General features: G+C 22.2%; 7 protein-coding genes across 7 annotated transcripts; 3 read left to right on the top strand and 4 right to left on the bottom strand. All coding sequences in view use genetic code 6, as the record gives it.

Annotated features, from left to right (window-relative positions):
• Nucleotides 1-164: 164 nt before the first annotated feature.
• TTHERM_00052070 (hypothetical protein) lies at nt 165-3,377 on the bottom strand (the record flags this gene model as incomplete). The annotated part of the gene is made up of 2 exons (XM_001014903.2): nt 165-2,872; nt 2,930-3,377. The coding sequence occupies 2 exons, from the start codon at nt 3,375-3,377 to the stop codon at nt 165-167; spliced, it is 3,156 nt and encodes a 1,051-aa protein (XP_001014903.2).
• Nucleotides 3,378-5,267: 1,890 nt separating this feature from the next.
• Nucleotides 5,268-5,679, bottom strand: TTHERM_00052060 (50S ribosome-binding GTPase; the record flags this gene model as incomplete). The annotated part of the gene is made up of 2 exons (XM_001014902.3): nt 5,268-5,302; nt 5,400-5,679. The coding sequence occupies 2 exons, from the start codon at nt 5,677-5,679 to the stop codon at nt 5,268-5,270; spliced, it is 315 nt and encodes a 104-aa protein (XP_001014902.3).
• Nucleotides 5,680-6,213: 534 nt separating this feature from the next.
• Nucleotides 6,214-8,602, bottom strand: TTHERM_00052050 (hypothetical protein; the record flags this gene model as incomplete). Its single annotated transcript, XM_001014901.2, has 4 exons — nt 7,700-8,602; nt 7,345-7,402; nt 6,753-7,185; nt 6,214-6,646 (listed from the first exon to the last, which is right to left on the bottom strand). The coding sequence occupies exons 1-4, from the start codon at nt 8,504-8,506 to the stop codon at nt 6,214-6,216; spliced, it is 1,731 nt and encodes a 576-aa protein (XP_001014901.1). The 5' UTR covers nt 8,507-8,602.
• Nucleotides 8,603-10,350: 1,748 nt separating this feature from the next.
• On the top strand, nt 10,351-11,721 carry TTHERM_00052040 (poly(ADP-ribose) glycohydrolase; the record flags this gene model as incomplete). The annotated part of the gene is made up of 1 exon (XM_001014900.3): nt 10,351-11,721. One exon carries the CDS (start codon nt 10,351-10,353, stop codon nt 11,719-11,721), a length of 1,371 nt encoding a protein of 456 aa, XP_001014900.1.
• A 1,549-nt stretch (nt 11,722-13,270) lies between these two features.
• On the bottom strand, nt 13,271-15,380 carry TTHERM_00052030 (zinc finger C-x8-C-x5-C-x3-H type protein; the record flags this gene model as incomplete). The annotated part of the gene is made up of 6 exons (XM_001014899.3): nt 13,271-13,382; nt 13,449-13,565; nt 13,753-13,907; nt 14,394-14,441; nt 14,601-14,712; nt 15,268-15,380. The coding sequence occupies 6 exons, from the start codon at nt 15,378-15,380 to the stop codon at nt 13,271-13,273; spliced, it is 657 nt and encodes a 218-aa protein (XP_001014899.3).
• A 3,554-nt stretch (nt 15,381-18,934) lies between these two features.
• On the top strand, nt 18,935-20,249 carry TTHERM_00052020 (ROK family protein; the record flags this gene model as incomplete). Its single annotated transcript, XM_001014898.2, has 4 exons — nt 18,935-19,481; nt 19,613-19,765; nt 19,835-20,128; nt 20,182-20,249. 4 exons carry the CDS (start codon nt 18,935-18,937, stop codon nt 20,247-20,249), a joined length of 1,062 nt encoding a protein of 353 aa, XP_001014898.2.
• A 337-nt stretch (nt 20,250-20,586) lies between these two features.
• TTHERM_00052010 (hypothetical protein) lies at nt 20,587-22,138 on the top strand (the record flags this gene model as incomplete). Its single annotated transcript, XM_001014897.3, has 6 exons — nt 20,587-20,654; nt 20,776-20,893; nt 20,955-21,088; nt 21,285-21,834; nt 21,886-21,966; nt 22,022-22,138. 6 exons carry the CDS (start codon nt 20,587-20,589, stop codon nt 22,136-22,138), a joined length of 1,068 nt encoding a protein of 355 aa, XP_001014897.3.
• Nucleotides 22,139-22,981: the final 843 nt, after the last annotated feature.

The raw sequence follows: 22,981 nt of genomic DNA, 5'->3' as shown, positions 1-22,981 counted from the left end.
CTATTATTTCTTATTTATTTGTTTTTCAATTTTTCATAAAAATATAATTTTTATTTTTGTTTTGTTTTAGTTTTTATTTTTTTTTTCTTTTTATTGATTTTTTTTTTTTGTTTTTAAATTATATATTTTAATTTTCGGTTATAAAAAAAGTATTTAAGAATCTATCAATCGTATTTATTATCACCATCCAAAAAATTTAGTGGATTGAATTCGAATTAAGAAATGCATAAATTATTTTATTATTATAATTCGTTATTATAATTATAATTCGTAGTTCTGTCTTGATACGAGGTCATTTGATTTTGATAATTTTCATTATTATAAGGGGTACCGTAAATAATTTATGTATGGAAATCATTGTCGAAGTTATATTGAACTTCGTATTTTTCTTCTTCTTCTTCTTCCATTTACGGAGCCTAATTACCCTATTCAGTTTGTTAAATTTACTGTAATTATATTTATTATGATTCCTCATGTTGATCATCAATTTCTTATTCATCGAGGAATTATAATTCATAAACCCAATATTATTATTAGCCTTCAGGAACGATATTTTCTACAGGCGCAATTCCATAGATATTAACCTACTACTGTTATTAGAAATTTTCAGGGAATTACATCTCATAAATCCATTCTTGTTATTATCCATCAGGAGCAATGTCTAAATCACTGAATCCATAAGCCATATTTATATTTTATATATTTTGTGGTTGTTATTGGTTGTTTGGTTATTCATCTTGATTATTGTTTGGCTAATCATTCTAAGCATTGCCTAATTGTTCCTACTGTAGAGGTAAATTTTCTAGGAATTATGTTTATTATAATTAAATTTAATTGTTTACATCCAAATCATTATCAATCTAATTCATTGTTGTACCCTGATCGTTATCAATTACAAACCTTTTAAAATTTTTATATACTGATTTTATTTTTTCATCTTTCTTGATGACCTTGTTTATTGGAAGAGGTTTTTATTTTTTAGAATCTTTATCAACTTAGATTTCTTTTTCAACTTAATTTTTAGGCTTTTTTTAATTTTCCTTACTTTCGATTTCTTATTTTTTCTCAAATTCGATACCTAAATATTCTTCCGGACCATAAAATTTCATTTTTTTAATAAAACTACGATTTAACCACTCTAATTTTCTGGTTTATTAAACTAATAAATGATTCCATTATAATAAAATATTTTGTCTCATGTTAATTTCATATATATTTTAGTTATCTATAAAATTTATGTCTATATCGTTTTAAACTATCTAGTTTATTCTTTTCTAAATAAATTAAATTTCTTTCAACAATTTACTTTTATCAACATCAACATTTATTTCAGGATATTTAAAGAGAGAAATTTTATTCTCATTTATAACAATTTTTTCAAGCAAATATTTGATAATGAGGGAAAATATTTAAGCATTTCCATATTTTGATTATTTACATTGTTAAATAAAAAATTTTGCTTGTTCATAAAGCATAAAATTTTATATTTTTCTACATTAGTTAAATACTTCCAAATCTTAGTTTTCTTAGCTATCTGTGTCATGATTCATTCTATATTATTAATTTTTAAATTGAATATCTTTGCAATAATTTTAAAATAAGTATATTTGGGGTTCTAATATATTCCCATGTATAGTGGTTAAAAAATTATTCCAAAATAAACTGTAAAAAAGCCCTCCATATGTGAAATTTATGTTAGAAGGTAAAACTAACTATTATCCCTTCTTGATATTGTCCATGATTTCTTTCTATTTATATTAGATTCCAACAATATCTTTTTTCATACTTAATTAACAGTTTTAATTGGAATATTTTTTGTTTCCTTATTATTCTTCTTTGTAAAATTTTTAGAAAAAAATCATATTGAATTTTTTTTCAGATTCTTAATTTTAATCTTAATTAGTGTTTTATGACTACATACAATCTTCATCTTATTCACCAATTCTTATATAGGGAACAATGACAGGTAGTATTTAAGTTTTTTTAGTTTTTTCATCATAAATTATATCAATAAAAATTCCAGTGTTTTTTTATTATCTTTCAAAAACTTCCAAAAAATTAAAGCGATCTTAATTTTGTAAATTTTACATTTCATTTTAAAATTTAATAAAAAAACCATCTTTCTCTAAATACTTAATATTTAGATAATGGATTGCATTTCCCAAATAATACTATAAATAAATTATTTCTTAAAATATGCGTTTAAATTAGACATTTCTGTTCAATTTCATTTAATTTATTGAATCTGATTATTAAAATAATATATTTATCCCTAATAAGTAGTAATCTATTTAAGTTTTCATCTTTATCTATATATTATTTTCATCTTATTATTGATATTATTATTATAATTCGTTTAAATATTAAAATAGCTGTTCATTAGCCATCATTTCATATTAAAGATTATTTTATACTTTCTTATGATGAATATTCTAATCATAAATATATCTATGCATATTTTTGAAGTATGTATTCTTCGATTTTTATTCCTAATCAGATTCTTATTATGATGTTTCAGATCTTCTTCCTGTTTTAATCAATTCTTCTATTTATTGCAATTTTTATGAAAAATGGAATGCGTATCCTATTAAAAATGCTATATAATATGATCTTTTTTAAATCTAGCCCTCTGAATAACTATAACAAACATTGGCCTGAAGAAAAACAGAATATGTGGAGTGAAACATATATTAGAGAAGAGTCAGATCTTCTAAATTTATTCTCTTGGATTTATTTTCAATATCTTCCAGAGAATCTATTATTTTTTATCCGATGTCAACAATTTCACCGTCTAACTTCATTTAGTTTAAAAATTTTTCATTAAATTTTTCAGAGATTTTTTCAAATTCATTCTATTGTTTATCTTTATCAACTATATTCATATATTAGATGAAAAAATTTTTAAGTTTTTAAAATTCAATTTAATTACCGGCGCTTTTTTTTTTAATGTAGTCAAGATTTTGAATTATTTTTCCAAAAACTTTTTATTACACCAAATAATTTAAACCGATTTTTGGAAAAATATATAATATTATTTTGATTTATACATATATATATTTATATGAATTATTTAATTTAAGCTTAATATATTATTGAATTAAGCTGGTAATATGAAGTTATAATAATTTTATAATTGAAAAATTTTGACAAAAGTTTAAATGTTGAACAAAATCTAAAATAAATTTTTGTTAATTGAAATTTGATAAATTAGATTTATCTATCAAAAGTTTTTTAATATAAATTATTTGAATTTATTATTAGTTTTTTATATATTTGAATTAATTCTATTTTAGTGTTCTCCCTATCACTTAGTGATTATAAGTTAATTATTTTAAAATATTCAACCTTTTTTCAATTAAATATGAATATGTTATCATTTTGTTAGATATTTTATCTTTGTATAATGTCCTAAACTTATAATATTCTTTATTCTACATCTATTTACTAAATCTATTAGGGTTACTATATACCATTATTGTTTTTTTCATCAGTAAACTCTCTTCCTGACTCTGCATATTCTTAAGAATCTATAAAAGTAGGCTTATTTTCGTCGTCCCAATCACTAGTAATAGATTAACTTAATATGCTTCCTGTAAGTTATGCTCCAGTAATAGCTAATCCTACTACTCCTGAAATTAATCTAAAACCCACAGACGCTCCTAAGCCAAGTAACCTCATACCCATCCCTGCTATTCCTATACTAAAACTACCAACTGACGCCGCTTAGCTTCCTCTAGTAACTATATTGTGATTATATTTTTTTTCATGATTTACATTCTTAATTCTTCTTATAGTAGGAAACATATATTCTTCTCTATAGACACCTACGATATGATTTCCTGTTTTTCCACCACTTCCTGGCTAGCCACCAATGCCATGTTACGCAATTTTTAAAATTCTTTAAATATTTACTTACTAATTAATATTATTTTCATCTATTAGTATACTATTAATAATGATTTGTGCAAATCCATGATTTCCTTATATTCCACCGTGTCCTCCTCTTCCTGCATCAGTACCTTTTTTACCTTCTTTACCACGAGAATAATAAAACTCCTCAAAAACGGAATTAAAAGAAAGGAATTCTTTTGTTTTGGAAGTTATTTTTATTCTTTCAACTAAAAATTATTTTTTTTTACTAAAGAAATCTGGTATACTTGCATGTTCACCATCTTCTCCGTTTTAACCATTTTTTCCATTTTATCCATCTCCACCTTGTCCGCCAGAAACATCAATAATTAACTGAGATTAATTTGAATCAAAGCTAAAATCCTCATTTAAATCTATAATTACTGTACCTCCGTTTTCTCCTGGTAAACCAGGTAATCCATCTTGAATACCTTCATCAATTGAAGTGTTTTAACTTCCTTTATTACCTTCAACAGAAATCTTTCTCTTACCAAAGCAAATAAATTTTTTTGACTTAATATAAATACTCTTTCCATAGTGGCTGATATCGTTATCAAGAATAAATTTTTTAGCAATCACCAGAAAATCGCATTATTAATTTTTATTAATATAATTTTAAACATTTTTGCTCATAACAATATTTCCAATAATTAAAAATATATTATTTTCTTCTAGTTAATTTGCTTAAATATGGGTAAAATTTTTTATTTTTTTACTTAAACTATTTTAGCCAAAAAAATTATTTATGTATGGTAGTTATATGAATTCGTACATCATCTATAATTCTTTCATTTTTTTCTTTTAATTTTAGCTTTAGTTGGACAGTTTATTGCATCCAAAGATAAATTAAAATAATTAACTTAAAACAGTATTATTATATTTAATATTTTCATTCAGAAAATAAGATAAACCCCAGTTATTGTTTGTATTTAAAAATATTTATTACATTAAATTGTTAATAAATTCATCAATTCTTACAATATCTTTCTCTAATTAAATCTTTTAGTTTTATATTTATGCTTAACTTTCTGGATCGAGGGATTAAAATAAGCTAAACTCATGATTAATTTTCAATCCATGTAAATTTTAAATTTAATTAACAATTTCTTATCTAAGATCAAATTTAAATGGGGAACCTATTTCACTTCTATTTGCTTATTCAAATAAAAATACTCGACGCATTTCAAATAAGTGATTAAAAAAATCCCTGTATTAAATTCTATTTTATTCTTAGAGTAAATCAATAATATGTTCTTTCAACTCATCTAGAAATTATTCATTCACTATTCCTTAATCATATTTATTAAAAATGATAATAGTTGAATTCATAATATTATGTAATCCCCCAAAAATATGATTCAGTCTATCTAGCCTATTAGCAAATTCAGCACCTCTTGTCTGAATTAGATTTATAAATTCTTCAATCAGTAATAATTTTATTTTCTTATTAGAATAAAAGAATTCAACAAATGATTTAAAATTTTATATACGAATTTCTATTCCTCTTGTATCATATAAACCAGGAAAATCAGCTAATTTTAGTAGACCATTTTATTTAATTTAGATATTTTAAGTTGTAGATTTAACTGAATGGCCAATTTAAAAACTTTCTGGATCATCACAACAAAGGCGAGCTTATAAATTTAAATATTTAATAATTAATGTCTTTTCAAGTAGATAATTCAGAATTGTAGATTTTCCGCATCCTGTAGAGCCAAAAGCAACAACAACACTCTAATCTTCATTTAAATTTTTATCTAAATTCTGCATTTTCTTCCAAAACAAGCAAATTTTTGTATTTATTTTTTAAATTAATTATTTATTCTTTTTAATTATGTTTATTGATTTAATTATTTAAATGATATTTTTTTATTTTAATTTTAAAGGAGAAAAAAATAAATTATAAAAGAAATTATATTTATAATTAAATAGAATAATTAATTTTAATAAAAGAAATATCAAATCTTTAATAAAATACATATTTGTAATTCAAATACCGAATAAGATATTTTATTTATAAACATAGATAGTAAATTTAAGTTTAAGATTAATTTAATTAAAAGATATATTTTTTTGTTTGTTTATTTATTTATTTGCTTATATTGTTATATATATTTTTTAGAGGAGGATTTGTAATAATTATTAATGTTAATTTTTCATTTCAAGCTTTATCTTTGTTTTATTAATAATATCAGAAAACAAAATTTTTGTGTGTGGTAGAATCATATTCCTTATTATATACTTTGAGGGGATTTTTATAGAATATAAGATAGATCATTATTAAGCTTACACGAATATACTTTATCATTATTACTTGGAATTTGTGTTTGCAATTGAAAGTAATTTATTTTTATTGTTACTATTGTTTATACCCTAAACTAGTTGTTATTGAATTTGGGAAGCCATAGTGTTTGAAGGTTAAGAATTTATTGAATCCTTTCTTTATCCTTATCTGCTCATCAAATTGTTATGCTTTATTGAGAATGAAAATATTTGTGCCTTCTTTACAAAAAAGGTATTTGACTGTTATAGGTTTTTTATCTATTCATTTCTATAGTAATTATGGAAAAAGGGTATTTTTGATTATTATTTCAGAGGGATAGATGATAGCAGTTAGTTATTATATGTATTTTAATTACTTTATTTATAATTATTGGCGAAGAGCTCATAAAAATTATTCGAAGTTGACTTAAAGTTATTTTACTTAATTTACATCTAAATATTTTTTACCCTAGATCTTTTATTTAGTTTATTAAAAATGAAGTTAAATTTCAAAATTTATTTTGAGGCTTCAGCGAAATTTGAATAAGTTTAATCAAATAAAATAATAAAATATTTCTTACACATTATTTTAAGAAGTGATAGGGCGAGATATCTTGCTTTCTTAGTTTTATTAGTTCAAGTTAATAAATTATATATTGTTTTCTTTTGAGTTATTTATATTCATGAAATTTTATAAGCTTGCTGTTCCTTAATGAATGCTAGGTATTGTTTCATCTCGCTGTTCAGATAGCTTTGATTGTGTAAAATTATATTAGTTTGTGCTCCCATTTTTTTAGCTTTTTTGAAGACTTGAAAATCTCTTTGCATCAGTATTATTTGTATCTGAATTATCATATGAATCTACAGGCAATTTAGTCTTAGTTACTTAATTCTTTTCGCTTATTGTGGGCATCTATGGTTGACTGAGTGATGAAATGAATTTTTATTTAGGTGATCTGGTTTATTAAAGTTCTTCTCTAAAAGCAGTTAAATCAAATCCGCTCGTAGCTAATTCTATTTAATAATTATAAATTTGATGATTTAGATATTTTAAATAGATTTTGTATAATGAATCAACTAGTATAATACAACTTAAATAAAAGTATGCTTTAAGATTTTTTAGTTTCTTAACAACTATTAAATTAGAATTTAATTAATTAAATCATTATTTACCCTATATATCATTCATAGAATCTTCAAAATTGTTGTTCTCCTCTTTAATCCTTATTTCCTGAATAACAATAAAAATTATTTTAAATATTTACATCGTACGCATTTCAAATTAAACAATGAAAGCAAACTTCCATAAAAATTATTAAAAAAATGGTCTTTTATTTATTTGCTTATCAAAAGATTAATAAAACATTAATTTTTAAAATTTAGATTTATTGTTTTTTTGTTTGTTTGTTTGATTGATTGATTGATTGATTGATAAGTTTTCAATTTTGGAATTTAGACAATCAATATTGGTATTATAACTCTATTATATACAATCTATTTATATTTATTAATATAGTTTTTAAATTACAGAGAGTTATTCTTGTTCGTTATCTTCTTTGCTCTCACTAAAACTATCATCTTCCCTTTGATTTTTTTCATTTTAATATTCTCCATCTTTTTATTTAATATCTTTTGGTTTAACTTCACTTATGTCATCTTCAAATGGCATTTCTTGGTTATTTGTTGGTTACTTTTCTGCTACTTGATTGTTATTAAATTTATTCATATTTCGAGAGCTTGGAGATTATATATGAGAATATCCTCCTTTTGAAGAGTAAACATGATCTCTTTTATTTTCATCAGAAAAAGGATTTTAATACTTTATTTCCTCTTATGTATTATGCTTGTTGATGCGATACTAAGACTGCAGCTGACCTTAAGTAGGTGAATTTTTTTGTGAAAAGTTTTAGTTATTTTGAATGTTATTCCTAGAATTGATTTAAGTATTACCACTTAAAGAATTCCCTTAAAAAACTTTATGCTTAACTAAAATACGAAAGTCATCTTAAATATTTTTTGAGACTGCATATTCTGTATTTGGGTATGTTTATCTTTTACTATTCAGAGCCTCGCTTTTTGTCATTAGAGGTATAATCTATTCCTGCTAATCTTAATTATTATTGCTTTATTACTGTGTAGATTTAAATCCATAGCTATTTACTTAAAAAAGCACATTATTACTGCCATTAGCTTGTAAAAGCTAATTGATATTTTTTAAATCTCTGTTAGAAGTATTCTCTCTCTTTTCTACTGAAAATGCTCCCTTGCTCCCTACTCCAGTAGTGGGCCTTATATAAAAATTCTTTAAAGATTTCTAACTGCGTATCTTCTGCATTTAAAAAATTCTTTCTTATCCTAATCTATTTATGTATACTAATCTCTTTATTTTTTCTTATTTTCTTTGAGTCAGAAATTAATAATCAATGAAATTTTAATCAATTATTGATAAAATTATTAAATTATTGTTCATTCAATTTTTTAGTATGCCAATTTGGCATATTAAATTTCAAACAAATTAAATACAAGATCTAAGTCGTATATAATAAATAAATAATCTATCCCTTATAAAGTATTAACTTGCATGTTCATTTAATTTAACTAAAATTAAACAGAATACTTCAAGCCAAAGCTTTCTTTATAAGGAATTTTACAATGTTACTTTGCAAGAATTATGACCATTAACTTAATTTATAAAAAAAATATAAATAGAGCATAGATATAGAATAAATATTTAAGAAAAAATACTATAAAATAATTTAATAATAATGAAACCTGATTTTAAAAAAATGCCCAAAAAAATTAAAAACAAATATATAATTGAAAATTTAAATTGTTAATTCAAATTTATTCTTACTTAACTTTCTTTGAAAATTTTAACTTAATATATATGCTTACTATTTAAAATTCTTTCTCTAAATTTCATTAAACAAATTTATTTAAAATCTATGTGAAATCAATTAATAAAAATATTTAAAAAAATGTTATTTTTTACTAATTTCTAAAACAAATTTAATATTTATAAAATTCTTTTTAAAGAAAAATTTTAGATAGATTTTTTAAGATCTTAAATCTTTTATACAAACAAACAATTATTGCAAATTAAGAAATAAATATATATGTTTTTTAATTTAAAATAAAGAAAATAATATTTAATTGTGATAAACAAATTAAAAATAAACAAATATTATGTTATTTTATAAATGTTAATTTAAGTTGAAATTTTAAATAGATTTTTATTTTAATTTATTTAATATTAACAATTATCGTATAAAATAACTAATAAATTAATAAATATTCATAACTTCTATTATAAACTAAAGATAAAATTATTTATTTGTTATTAAGTAATTTTAAAAAACATTTAATTGAAAAATTTTTAAATAAATGATACCTAATAGGAGTTTAAGTTATTAATTATTTAAGATTTTATTATTGTCAATAAAATATTTAAATGTTAGAAATTAATAAAATGAATCAAATAATAATAAATTATTAGAGTTGTTTCGATATATCAAACTTTGAATATAGAATTTTAAAATATTGATATTGATGAATATTAAGTTATATTTTTTTCTAATTCATATTTTGAGTAAAGAGTATGAAAATTTAATATATCAAGCATCAATAAAAATAATAATAATTTAATATTATGTTATTAATATTGATTGTTTTACTTAAAAATTAAAATAATTTAGTAAATAAAAGAAATTTAATTGTAAAAAAATGTATTCTCCCATTTTTAAGAATTAAAAGATAAATCATGTAAAGGTTTATTATTTAAAACTAGGGTTTTCATTTAATTATTAACTTTTAAAAAGTTTTTTTCATATTCTTGTTAAAATACTGACTCTTACTTTATCTAACATACTGTAGGTACTCATTTTTAAGAAGGGTCCAAAAATAACTTAATTTCCAAATTTTACTCTCCATTGTTTATCCTGAAAATTTTTCTTCCTTTTTCAAAAATCATCCTTATAGATGAGCACCTATGGTAGAAACAATAATAGATTCATTTAATTATTAAAAACATTAAAAATATATACTAATTAATTATGATCATATGCATCTATAAGATCAATTATTTTAATTACTTGAATTTTTTAAAGAATTTGTTGTAAATAAATTAATAAATACTATTAACAAATCATATTTTATTAAATAAATTAGAGTGGAAAGTAAATGAAAATAGATTTAACTTGTGACTTAAAAGAATATTGCTTCATCAGCGTTTGCTTAAATAAGATACTTAATTCTAATTATGGACTAAATGAGTCATTATTTATCTAAGATTTACAAATACTGTTTAATTACTAAAACTTCTAAAGCCTAAAGTGCATTACTGACTTGTAGAACTTAAGAGAGTATATTTAGAATTTAGATAATGCAGAGAAGCAATTCTTCCTTAACGATTTAATAAAATTTATTGCTGAATAAGCTCTTAAAATGACTAGATTCCAAAATGAAGATAAAAAAATAAAATACTTAGGTGCTAATTAATAAGATAAAGTTAGTTTAACTAAGGAAGAAGTTAGCATATTGCTTGCAAATATGTTTCTTTTATCTACTCCTAGAAGAATGGAAAATAATAGTTTAGAACAATCACTACCTAAATGTTGTTCGAAGATATGCTATGAATTTATATTTAACATCTCTTCTGGTAAAGCTATGAAGTCTAAATTAAGATGTATCCACAATTACTTTAAAAGGATTTACTAAAGAAGACATGATTAAAAATATCTCAATTTGGTTGTTGAATTTTAGAGAATTTAATATCAAAATAATAGCCTTAGATTAGATTAAGATATTTTGTTAGGGGAAATTTAGTTTGAGGAAGATAAGAAAATAGAAGATTTCAAAGATTAAAATTACATACATGTGGATTTCGCAAATAAATATATAGGAGGAGGATCTCTATATGATGGTGATGTATAGGAAGAAATCTTGTTTAACACATGTCCTGAAATGCTTGTGAGCACCATCTTTTGTTAGAAAATGGAAGAAAAAGAAGCTATTTTAATTATTGGAGCAGAAAGATTTAATAGTTACATAGGCTATGGTTATGATTTCTAAGTGACAGGAGAGTATTTTGATAAATCTAGCATTAACAAAGAAAAGAACTACATAAATACTTACGTTGCATGTATAGATGCTATAGCATTTTTACCCTAAGATACTTATTATCAATAATATGAATAAAAAAATATCTACAGAGAGTTGTTTAAAAGTCTTGCTGGATTTCAAGGGCCTCTTAAAGAAGAAAAACAAAATAAATATGATAAAACACCAGTTGTTACTGGTAATTGGGGATGTGGAATATTTAATGGAGATCCATAGCTAAAGCTTCTGATATAATGGATTTCTTGCTCTCTTTTATAAAAAAAAATGATCTATTGTTCTTTTAAAGACCGTAGATTAGCTAATCAGCAATAATTTATTGAAGGATTGAAAGGAAAAAGCATTAAGTCTATTTTTGGCTTGTTAGATCAATACTCAATAACAAATAAAAGTTAAACTCTTTTTAGTTTTCTAAAGAGTTAAAAAATTAATTGATTCTTAACAAGAGAGAGTAAATATTTTGGTAATTCAATCACACAAAATAAATTACGTTTGCATTAAATTTTATTTTTTATTAATAAAATTTATTTAAAAGTAAAAATACTTTTCATACTAAAAAAAATTGACAATATTTTAAAGATAATGTTGTCAAAATAAAATTATTATTTTCATAAATAAAATTTAATTGATGATATTTATATATGAATGTATATGTTGTAAGTAATCAATCACAAAATTGAATCATTATTTACCATAAATTAGAAAAATAACTTCAACTCTTTCAAAATAAATAAACTTAGTTCTTTTATAAGAGTTATAATTGTTTCATTATTAATTAATTTTTTTTTTTGGATTTCATTTTTAAATTATTGTTTTTTAAATAAAAAAAATATGATGAATTTTTGTTTAAATATTAATTTGTTGTTTCACTTTTTAAAGAATTCGGTAAAGTTAGAAAATTAAAGAGTATTTAATTTACATTTCATTTGGAATATACTTTAATAATTACAACTGTGAATATAATTATAAAATAAAGCATTATCAACTGTAGATATTTCTTAACATTTTCCTTTTAATAATATAAATTAATCAATTAATTTTTTAGAAATTTTTAATTAAAAAAGTATGACATTCTAAGCAACTTTTTAAAATAGATAATTAATTGATTATTTAAATGTTATTATTATTATTATCAGATTATTGATAATTTATTTGAATTCTAATTAAATTAAAACTAAATACTAAAATTTTTTAAAATATCAGTTTCTTTAAAAAAAAATATTTGTGAATTAAATAATTAGTTTATAAAATTTTTTGTTTTAAATTAAGAAATGAAATTCAGATAAAATGAATATACAAATATATATATAATATATGTACTAGATTTTATAAATAAAATAAGTGTTTAAATATTTTATATATTTTATAGATTAAATATTGTTTTTTATTATAAGGTATGGTTGGTATTTATTTTATAGGCAAACTTTCAATACATTAATTTTTAGATTTTGCAAAATGATTGCCTTATAAAGTATATTTTATAGTGTATCTATTAATGAACAAATTTTTAGATTTTAAGCAAATGAAGTGGATTGATATAAAGATTATAGTTTCAACATCAGAATGAAAATTTACTTATTTAATAAAAAAACAAGCAATATTTGAATCAAAAATCTTGTAGAAGCTTATTTTCAAGGATTATAAAAGATCGAATGCTTTTTCATCTATTTTGAATCTTATATCTTTAACTGGACAAAACTGAATGCAAAGATATTTTATAAATATCTTTGCTTACCTCTGATTTAGAGATATTAAAATAAGGGAAAGAATGAAGGGTTTAAATAATGTTGCATGTTAATTAGTTTTAATTATTTTTTAGGGATAAATGATTTTGTTAATCATTTTAACTATATTATAGAAGTTCTATTAAAATTGATGTTGTTAGTATAATCTTTTTATTGTATAAGATGGCTGAGATATAGTTTTAAATAATCTTTAGGATGTTTATGTTATTATCGCGAAGGATATTAATATTTATTTTTTATCAAATATCTGAAGAAGTATCAGAAACACTCTTGTTTGTGTAGTATTCACTCAAAGCTTCTTCGAAATCTTCATAGCCAGAAGTTAGCAACTCAAATGTTTTAAGTCTTTAACTTTTGAATTTATAATAAAATTTTGGATTAATATATGGCTATATTTTGATTGTTAAAACTATTTACATTGAGTGAGATGGTGAAAGAGAACCAGTCTACTCATTCCAGTGTTCTGAAATGTTTTCAAGTACATTTGCATATTTAGAAGATGTAGAAGAAAATGATAGGTTCAACTTAGCAAAACTAATTTATAGATTTAAATAGTTGATTAACTTAAAAATTAAAAACTCTTGTCAAATCAATAAAAATATAATTTTTGTTAAAGAATTTAAATTTTTCAGAAAGCAATCAAAAAAATATATTTAAATTTATTATTTTTAATCAATCGTAGATTATTCTAAGATTAATAAAAATTCTTGTTAAAAATTACTTATTTGGTTTCTTATGTACTGTGTGAAGGAATTGGCAGCGCTCGCCATATAGGCAAAATCCTATTTCGTGAAAATTTTTGCACTTTTTAGTTCGGTAGTTGTTGGGGAGATGAGTTTTTTCTCTTACTTCGTGATATCCATGAGCAAAGGCGCACTATTTTATTAGTAAAAATTATTGATTTATTAATTGGTTAATTTTTTAAATGAAAATATGTTGTAATATAAATAATTGTAAATGATGTAAGTTATGCATTCATTTATCTATTTATAGATCTAAATTATTTTTTTATTTTCGAGCTGCGTAATAATTATATTTGTCATAACTGCCAATTACTAGCTAAAGATAAAAAAAAATCAAAGCTCATGATGGTGAAATAAAAGAGAAACAAAAAATTATGAAGTTTGTTTTAAGAATATCTTTAATGGGTTTTTTAAGGATAAGAGCTTGTTTTATTTAGATCAACATTTTTTAATATTTATTTTTAATATAAATCCTCTTTTATTTTATTGAAAATTAAGTAGCTAGTACAGTAGTTGATACTTGGGAGTAAATAGAAAGAGTTGTAGTAGTAAGAGAAGTAAAAAGTTATTGTATGTTTTAAAAACCATAAAAATAATTAAAAAATAGCAATAAAATTACACTATCGCTAAAGTGGCAATGGCCTGTGTTCTTCCAGTATTTACAAATCTAATGTTTGGAAAATAAAAAATGATTAAAATTTATTTGAAAAATAAATTGCTGAGATTGCGTGGTATTCTTAAATTTTATTGATTAATCATCAAAATTTGATTTTTTATTGAATTTATTATAACATGACGGTATATTGAAATTAAAAATTTTTCTTACCTCAGTTTTGAACTTAACTCTAAAATCGATTGGCTCACAAGAATATTTGCGAAGATTGTTGTTTCCTGATGAATTGACACTATCCGTCGGGCTGCTGCAATAAGGATGATCGCTTTTAATTCAAAAATAAATATGTTAATCTATTAACAAAGGAGTGTGTGAAGATAAAATAATTTAAAATTTTGAAAAGTTAATTCTATCATATTAAAAATAAGCTTAATGTTGAAATCCAAGCATATTCAAGAAGAAATAACCATTAAATTTATCAGAAAATTTCTCACTTCAATTAATTTTATAAAAGATTTAGAAAAATGATGACATCTTTTACAAAAAGAATAATTTATAAAATTTATTCAGCTCTAAATTGTTTTCAAGCAACTCATTTTGTATAAAATAAAATTAGAATTATTTGAGTTTTATAAGTTTTTTGTCTAAAAAAGATAGTTTTTTTATAGGTTCACTTTAGATTTGTTTAATTTTTAATATTTAATTGGAATGGATCTATCTATATTTGAAGCGAATAAATAAATAATATTAATTAGTAGAAGAAATTTTTAAGTAACAATGTGGAGCACTCAATCAATTTTATAATGATTAAATGAAAGAAATATGGGTTGTGGTAAGTTTATAGTAATCAAATAGAAAAATAAAGCAGCAAATAGCTTACCTTTACTTGCGTTGTTTGTCACCACTAAGTTAGTGTCTCAAAATGGGCTGATTATCGTTGAAAAAATAAGTTTCAGCACAAATTAAAGTATTCCCAGAGAAATTCTTACTCATATTGATGAATTTTGAATTTATTTTTTTGATATTGATTTGATGAAATAGTTAAAGTAAAGCCTGTTAATAAATAACTTTCACTTAAGCAAGTGGGGAATTCAATTATTTTATTGAATAATTGATAAATAGGTTGGTTATTAGGTATTATGTATGTATGAATCAAATTAAATTGTTAAGAGTCTTTATTATTTATTATTATTATTATTAATATTCTTTCAGAATTTGATTTTTGTTTTGAAAAATGATTTGTTATTTGTCAGTAAATTTCAAATTTTAATTAAATTGAAGTTTTGAAATTATTTAATTAATATATTTATATATATATAATAGTTATTATGGCAGGGACTGACAAATGAAAGATTTTTGTTTATTGGAATGTCTGTTTATATGTTTTTGTGTTTGATCAAGGAATGACGAGAAACAAACTGATATTTTAATAAGCAGCTGTTTTATTAATTTTATATATCAAGCTATTAATTCAGATAGAACTGTGTAAGAAAATACAATGATATAAGAACCACGACTAAGGAATATGATTTTATTTTTAACCTACTAACAGAGGTCAAGAAGATTTGCAGATTTAACTATAAAATGTGCTAATTTAAGATGCAGATCTTGAGACTTATATTTCAGTTTTTCTTTCTGATACAGCAGTAGAAGTAGTAGTAGCCAAACCTTAATTTTCTTTTAATCAGTTATTGCCTGCTTTCCTTACTTGATAACTAACTAACTTTCTTTACCAAAACACCTTTTTTCAAATTTTTTTTAATTTTTAATAATTTAGAGATACTCATATTCCCATCGAATTGAATTTATATATTCCAATGCAATCTGCAGCTGGTCACCCCCCACCTTTTTTGAAAATGACTTATTATCACTGGGAGTCAGTCATTCCTCAATTAATTATCTTTTTTGAGATTGTTAATTTTTTCCAGCTTCAAATCTTAACAAATAGTTTGATGATGCATTCTTCAATTTCATACAGAATTAGAAATAGCACTTTACGCACATATTTCAAAATCTCTTTATTTTTTTATTCCACTTAAAGCTCATTTATTTGAATATTCACAAACTCTATGCGCGAGTATATTCATTTTGAATTTTCTTATTTAACTGACTGTCTGGGTCTATCAATCAAAATATATCCATAGGTTTAATTTTTTCATTTGAGAGCTATGAAATAAAGCTATCTAATTACTTATAAAAAACATATAAAAAAATAAGTCATTTTATTTGATTTGTATTTTTGATAAGACATAGGCTCTGAAGGTATTTATTTATTGATTGTACTTTTCGGATAAAAACTGCTTAATAATTGAAAACGAATACTATTCCTGGTATTTACAATTTTAAGTTAAAATTATCAATTTAAAATCTGATGACATTAACATAATTTCTTTGCATTAACTATTTTTGAAGCATATTTGATTATTGAATCATGTTTAATAATCCTTAAACGTTTGTATTTTGTATTTAATTTTACTTTCATTTCTCTATTCTATCTCTATTAAATTTGATGTCAACTTATATGGACCCCCTCCACAATCTAATAAATTTAAAAAAATAAGATTATAATGCCACAAAATTATCACTATTCCAAATTTATATAGGCAATTACCCTATTTATTACTTTACTTAATTGATTAAATATAATGTAGAAATTTTTATTGGTACGCAATAATTATTACTAAAAACATTATTTAACTAACTTTTCCATCAAAAGCACGTTACAAAATTAAAAAAACCATTTTTTAAATCTTTGCATTAATTGTTTAACTCTTTTCAGCCAAATCCTAATATTATTTCAGTAAAATTTATCTTTATACTGCATTTGCAACAACAAAAAATGTGAAAAAAGGTTAAGTTTGCATCGTTATTTTTAGCAATCATTAAAGTTAAATTAATTTATCAATAAAGTAAATTAGGATATGTGTTTAAAGGATAGCGATAAGTAATTGAAACATTCGTCCCCCCTTACTTACAAGCTTATCCTATAGTGCCCTCTCCTAAAAATTAATTATGGTGATATAAATACTTCTTAAGAATATTAGAATCTTTCCTTTACGAAAAGATATTAAAATTTAATTACTGCATCTGCTGCTTATCTATTAGAAAAGAAGAGCTTTACCAAATAAATAATTATAATTCAAGTAAATCTTTCTGATACTTATTGTAAAACGATAAATTGTATCAAAAATGATAAATTTCATATTTCAGAAGTTAGTTTATTATTAAATTCTAGGGTAAATAAAATGAAGAGGAGCCAATTTATGTTTGAGCAATTTGAATTTGAAACTATTCCATGATAAATGTTTAGAAACTAAGTATTTTTGATAATTTTCTTTTATTCTAAAATAAATTGCTCAAATCAAGTTAAAAATAACTCAGAAATAATTTGATTTTTCATAGTAAATTGATATCTGACGAGTGATAAATTTTAAGATGATACAAAATGTTAATTTATATATTCTTCATGCGCCCACAATATTTTAAGAATGTAAATTCTCAAAATTATGTGAAGAAAAAAGAAAGTGAAAAATTTTGTAATTAATTTGAAAAAGAATAATAGAATAATTTGTATCAAATAAAAAAATTTTTTTTTTTTGATTTATAGTGATTGATACATTAGCAGATTACTTTTAAATTAAAATATTTTCAAAGAAAAATAACCAAAATAAAAATATACTTCATTAGTAGCATTCATATTTATAGGTTATTTCTTCCAAAACAATTCTTTTATAAATTAAAATAATAAATTAAGCGGTCTTTAATCCTTTAAAAGGTGTGTATTTAAATAATCTTCTTACACTCAAATTCATTTGATTAGAGTCTTTTTTTTATTATAAATAAATAAAGTCAAGAAATTAAAAAGAAACATTTCACAACTTAAATTTTTACTTTAATTTTCTCTGTAAATTAAAGATTAAGATGATAGTATAATTAATATCAAAAAGTTAACTTTAGTTTTAAAGTTTGTTTTGTTTGAAAGTTTGTATTTGATTAAGAGTATTGTTTTGATAAGATATTTACTGATCTCTAAATTTAAAAGAAGAAATTTAAGGATGAAGATTTAAGAAATAATTAATTGACAAAAAAATCTTTGAATTGAAAAAACATGTTCATTAATTTGTATGATAAAATATTATTTATATTTATTTTTGAAAGACTAACTAAATAAGATATAATTACTTTATTTACTAGTATTTGTTAAAGAACAAAGTCATTAAATTAAATATATAGTTAGATTTATAGCAATTATTAAGCTATCAGATCAAAAGAAGCGATTAAATTAGAGTTTACTTGCTTGTTAATAATAATTCATAAAAAATATAAAACAAATACATTTGATAGAAAAGAATTTTTAGAAAATGATAATTATTTTTACTTAACTTTTGTGTTTTTGTAGGTATTTAATTATTTAGTTTTAAAATGTTGAAAAAATTTAAGTAACTTGATTGATAAAGATTTTTATTTCTAAAAAATACTTCTAAAGATATTTCAGATTTATATATTTTTTAATAAAAATAATTAACAAATTAACATCACTTTTTAGTATGAGCACAGAACTTCACTCTAATTAAAAATTATTAGCATTCACCTTGGGTGGCTTTTTAGCAGGAGCAGGCAGTCTTTTATTATTCAAGAAATTAGTTTGCAGACCAAGAAATAAACCATCTAAGTGCCCATTTACTGGTAAAACAAAAGTAGTTACTCAGAGAATTGCTTGCATTGAATTAGGTGGTACTTCAATTAGATTAGCTATTGGAATCAAAGAAACTCACTCTGATGGAACTTAAACATGCAAATTTGATTAAGAAACATTTAAGACTATTGAAACAAAAGAACCTGAAGATAACATTTAATAAATTAAAGAGTATTTTGAAAATCAAAATATTGATAGTGTTGGAATTGCTAGCTTTGGGCCTATTTGCTTAGATGAAACTTCAGAATAATATGGATTTATCACAACCACTCCCAAAGTATCTTGGAAGAACTTCCCTCTTTTGAAGAGAGTTTCAGAGGTCATTCCTCACAGAAAAACCCAACGCATTGGTTTTGACACAGATGTTAACGCAGCTGCTTGTGCTGAATATAATTTTGGTAAAAAAATATTACAAATAGAATTTTCTTACTTAATAAATACATGAGTCATTTAATAATTTTTAATTTAATTTTTTAGATATTAAGCATAAACTTTAAATACTAAAAAATTGATGTATTTTATTTAACAGGTAATCATAAAGCTAAAAAGTCTCTAGCTTACATCACAGTTGGAACTGGTGTTGGAGTTGGCTTAATTGTAGATGGAAAATGTGTTCATGGTTTAACTCATCCTGAGGGTGGTCACGTTTTAATTAAACCAGCACAAGGCGAAACATTTTAAGGTATTTTTTTTATTGCAAATAAATAATTCAGTTTTTTAATTTACAAAAACTAATTAAAAAATATTTTAGGAGTTTGCAAAAGCCATGGAAATTGTGTTGAAGGTATGGTAACCAATCATGCCTTAGCTGAAAAATTATAGACAACCATTAATGAGCTTTCTAAAATCGAGGATTCTCATGAAATATGGAATAGTGTTGCTTATTATCTTGCTCAATTATGTCTTAATTTAACTCTCATTTCATCTCCAGAAGTTATTGTGATTGGTGGTGGAATCATGAACAGATAACCTTTATTAGGTTTGATAAAATAAAATTTCATAAAACTACTCAATTAGTATGTTGATCATCCCAGATTAAGCTCAAGTAGTTTTAATTATATTAAATTTTATTATTCTAATTTTTATCTTTCATTTTAGATATTGATGACTATATCGTTAAGCCATTCTTCACTGATTCTGGTTTGGTAGGATCTATGGTTGTTTGAGTTTTGTAATATAATCAGATTACATAATCTTAAAATTAAAAAATTGAATTTATTTATAAAAATATTACTATTTATACAGTTTATAAGTTTGTAAATAAATAGTATATATAATTAATCTTTGTTTAGTTAGATTCGCGGCGAAAATATAAAAAATTAACTTGGATGATTGTAATTTACCAAAATCTATATTTTGATCATTCATTCATATATTAATAATAAATTTATTAAAAGTGCAAATTCTATATAAATATTATTTTGAGCACATCAAATTTAATCAAACTTTATTTATAAAAAAAAAATAATAATAATAATAATAATTCGTTAATTTTATTAAAGGATGTTTAAAAAAGATTAAGATAGCAGCAGAGTATAGTATGTAAGATAGGCATCGGCAGATGTAGCATCGTACTACTTTTTGAAATAGAATATTTAAGCTAAATAAATGATGCTATTTTAAACATAAAAATTATAAAATTAAAACAAATATTATAATAAAATGTATAATATTATTTGCAATAAAAATTAGGAATAGAGGCAGAAAGAAAAAAGCAACTCCAGATATTTCAACACTGAGCTAAAGTTTCGTACAAAAAACTAAAAAGTAACCAGTTGTGCAATCAGTTACCTTTTAAATACCTGAAAAAGTAATTTAAAATTGAATGAGTGGGAATTTAGTAAATAAATTGTATGAATACAAATGTGTAGATTTAAGGAGATGATGATGCTTCGATTCAATACCTCACTGAGTAATTAACGCTTGTCAATCGCGAATTAGAAAAGTTACTTTCCAAGAAACAATAAATTTAGGATTTATTGATTGATTTAGATAAGAAAAAGAGGTAAAAATTTAACAAAAATAAATAAATATTTTCTTATCTTGCCCATAATTAAATACTGTTGTTTATTATTTGGTGATAATAGTATTTGGATGGCTAATAAATAACTTTATTATAAATAAAATTTGATAAAATTGTATATTCAACCAAATTATCAACAAAAACAGTAAGCATGTCATTTAAATTATTTTTTTAATAGAAAAAGGTAATATTAAGATATGCGAGATGAAAACGATGAGTACGATGAAACTAACAAATATTCATTTAATTAATCTCGAATTAGAAGTTCAAGTTAGTATGGTTCAGATAAAAAAAGTAATATCACTTCAAGTTTGTATCAGTTAGCAATCTAATAAAATTGGAATATAGATATGACAAGATTTAGAGATGATCCCTACCATAATGATGAAGATTCATATCATAGTAACTACAGTTAAAGAAGTAATAAAAAAACAGATGACGTATCTAATATTCTAAATGAGTTATAAACAAGTAAATCAATGATAAAATCCAAAATTATGGATAAAAGTGCTTTCAACAACAGTAGCATAAATAACAATAACACCAGCGTTCTGTCGCATACTCTGAATGCTCAAGTTGCTAACGATACAAGTAATTTATACTAAAGTTTCATGTATCGCGAAAGCAGTTAATAAAATCTTGGGTCTAAAGAAAAATTGTAAGAGTATAATAGGTTGAAAGATAGGTGCTTATGGGAGCACTTTAACTATAAAGAAAATATTCAAGATGTAAATTATATTTTCTGATTTAATTTTATATTTATCCCTGTGTTAAATTAGAAACTGTCCAAAATAGATAACCTAGATGAAAATGAACTTAAAGAGTTAGCAAAAAATTTTGGAGTTAAATCAAAAGATTCAGTAAGATATTTACAATATTAGCAACCTGTTTAAGTTTTATAAAATATAATAATAGAAACTACTCAAAGAAAATTTAAAAAATATTTATTTCTTCTTAGCAAGAAATAAATTCCCAGAGGACTATTTAAGAGAATTCAAGACATGCATTCATGAAAAAATAGATGTTTTGTGAGTTTGAATAGAAATAAACAAATAAATAAATAGTATATATTTTAAAAGTTACTAAAGTAAAAAAATACAAAATATTAAATAAAAAGAAGAAAATAAAATCTAAGCACAAATAAATAAATAAAATATTAACAAAATCTTATAATTAAATTAATGTTTAAATTATTCTTTTTTTCTTAAAATGTAATAAAAATATATATTAGCTACTTATTGTTTTATAGTTAATTCAAAATTATTCAACAAAAAAAAATCAACTTAGTTATTTTTTATTCATTTATTTTTATATTGAAAAATATTTAGTTCTTGCAAATAACCTACCTACATTCACATTAATTATTATCATTATTAGAAAATCTTTTAAGAATCTTTATCCAAAAAATAGGTTTTCTGGAGTTTTTAGGTGGAATTGATGTTAATTAATTAGAATTTATGGTTTTTTCCTTTGTTCTAAAATATAACAATTTCATTTTTATGAAAATATTTTTTTGAATCAAATTTTTGAAAATAATCTTTCTCTTTAAAAAAAAAATGAATAAATGATTTATTTAATTTTCTTTTAAATTAATGAAAATACTTACATTTTTTAAAGTTAACTTTCATAATTTAAAGATATTGCATATTTTTATTAATTAATTTTGAATATATTAATATCATTTATTTCCTTTATTTTAAGAATATTTAAGTTATAAGAAAATCAAAATAATAAAATTTTATTTTTTTTTATTTGATTTCTTCTTTTTTCTTAGATAGTAATATATATTTTAATTATTTTATGACAATATTTGATATTTAATATGAATAGAATTTATTGTTTTAGAAATTATTTTTTAGGTTATAAATTAATATT

Source organism: Tetrahymena thermophila (genome assembly GCF_000189635.1).
Source record: "Tetrahymena thermophila SB210 genomic scaffold scf_8254659, whole genome shotgun sequence".
In the NCBI taxonomy this organism is placed as follows: Eukaryota; Ciliophora; class Oligohymenophorea; order Hymenostomatida; family Tetrahymenidae; genus Tetrahymena; species Tetrahymena thermophila.
Note: the sequence above shows the minus strand (reverse complement) of the source record. Positions and strands in the feature narration are given on the sequence as shown.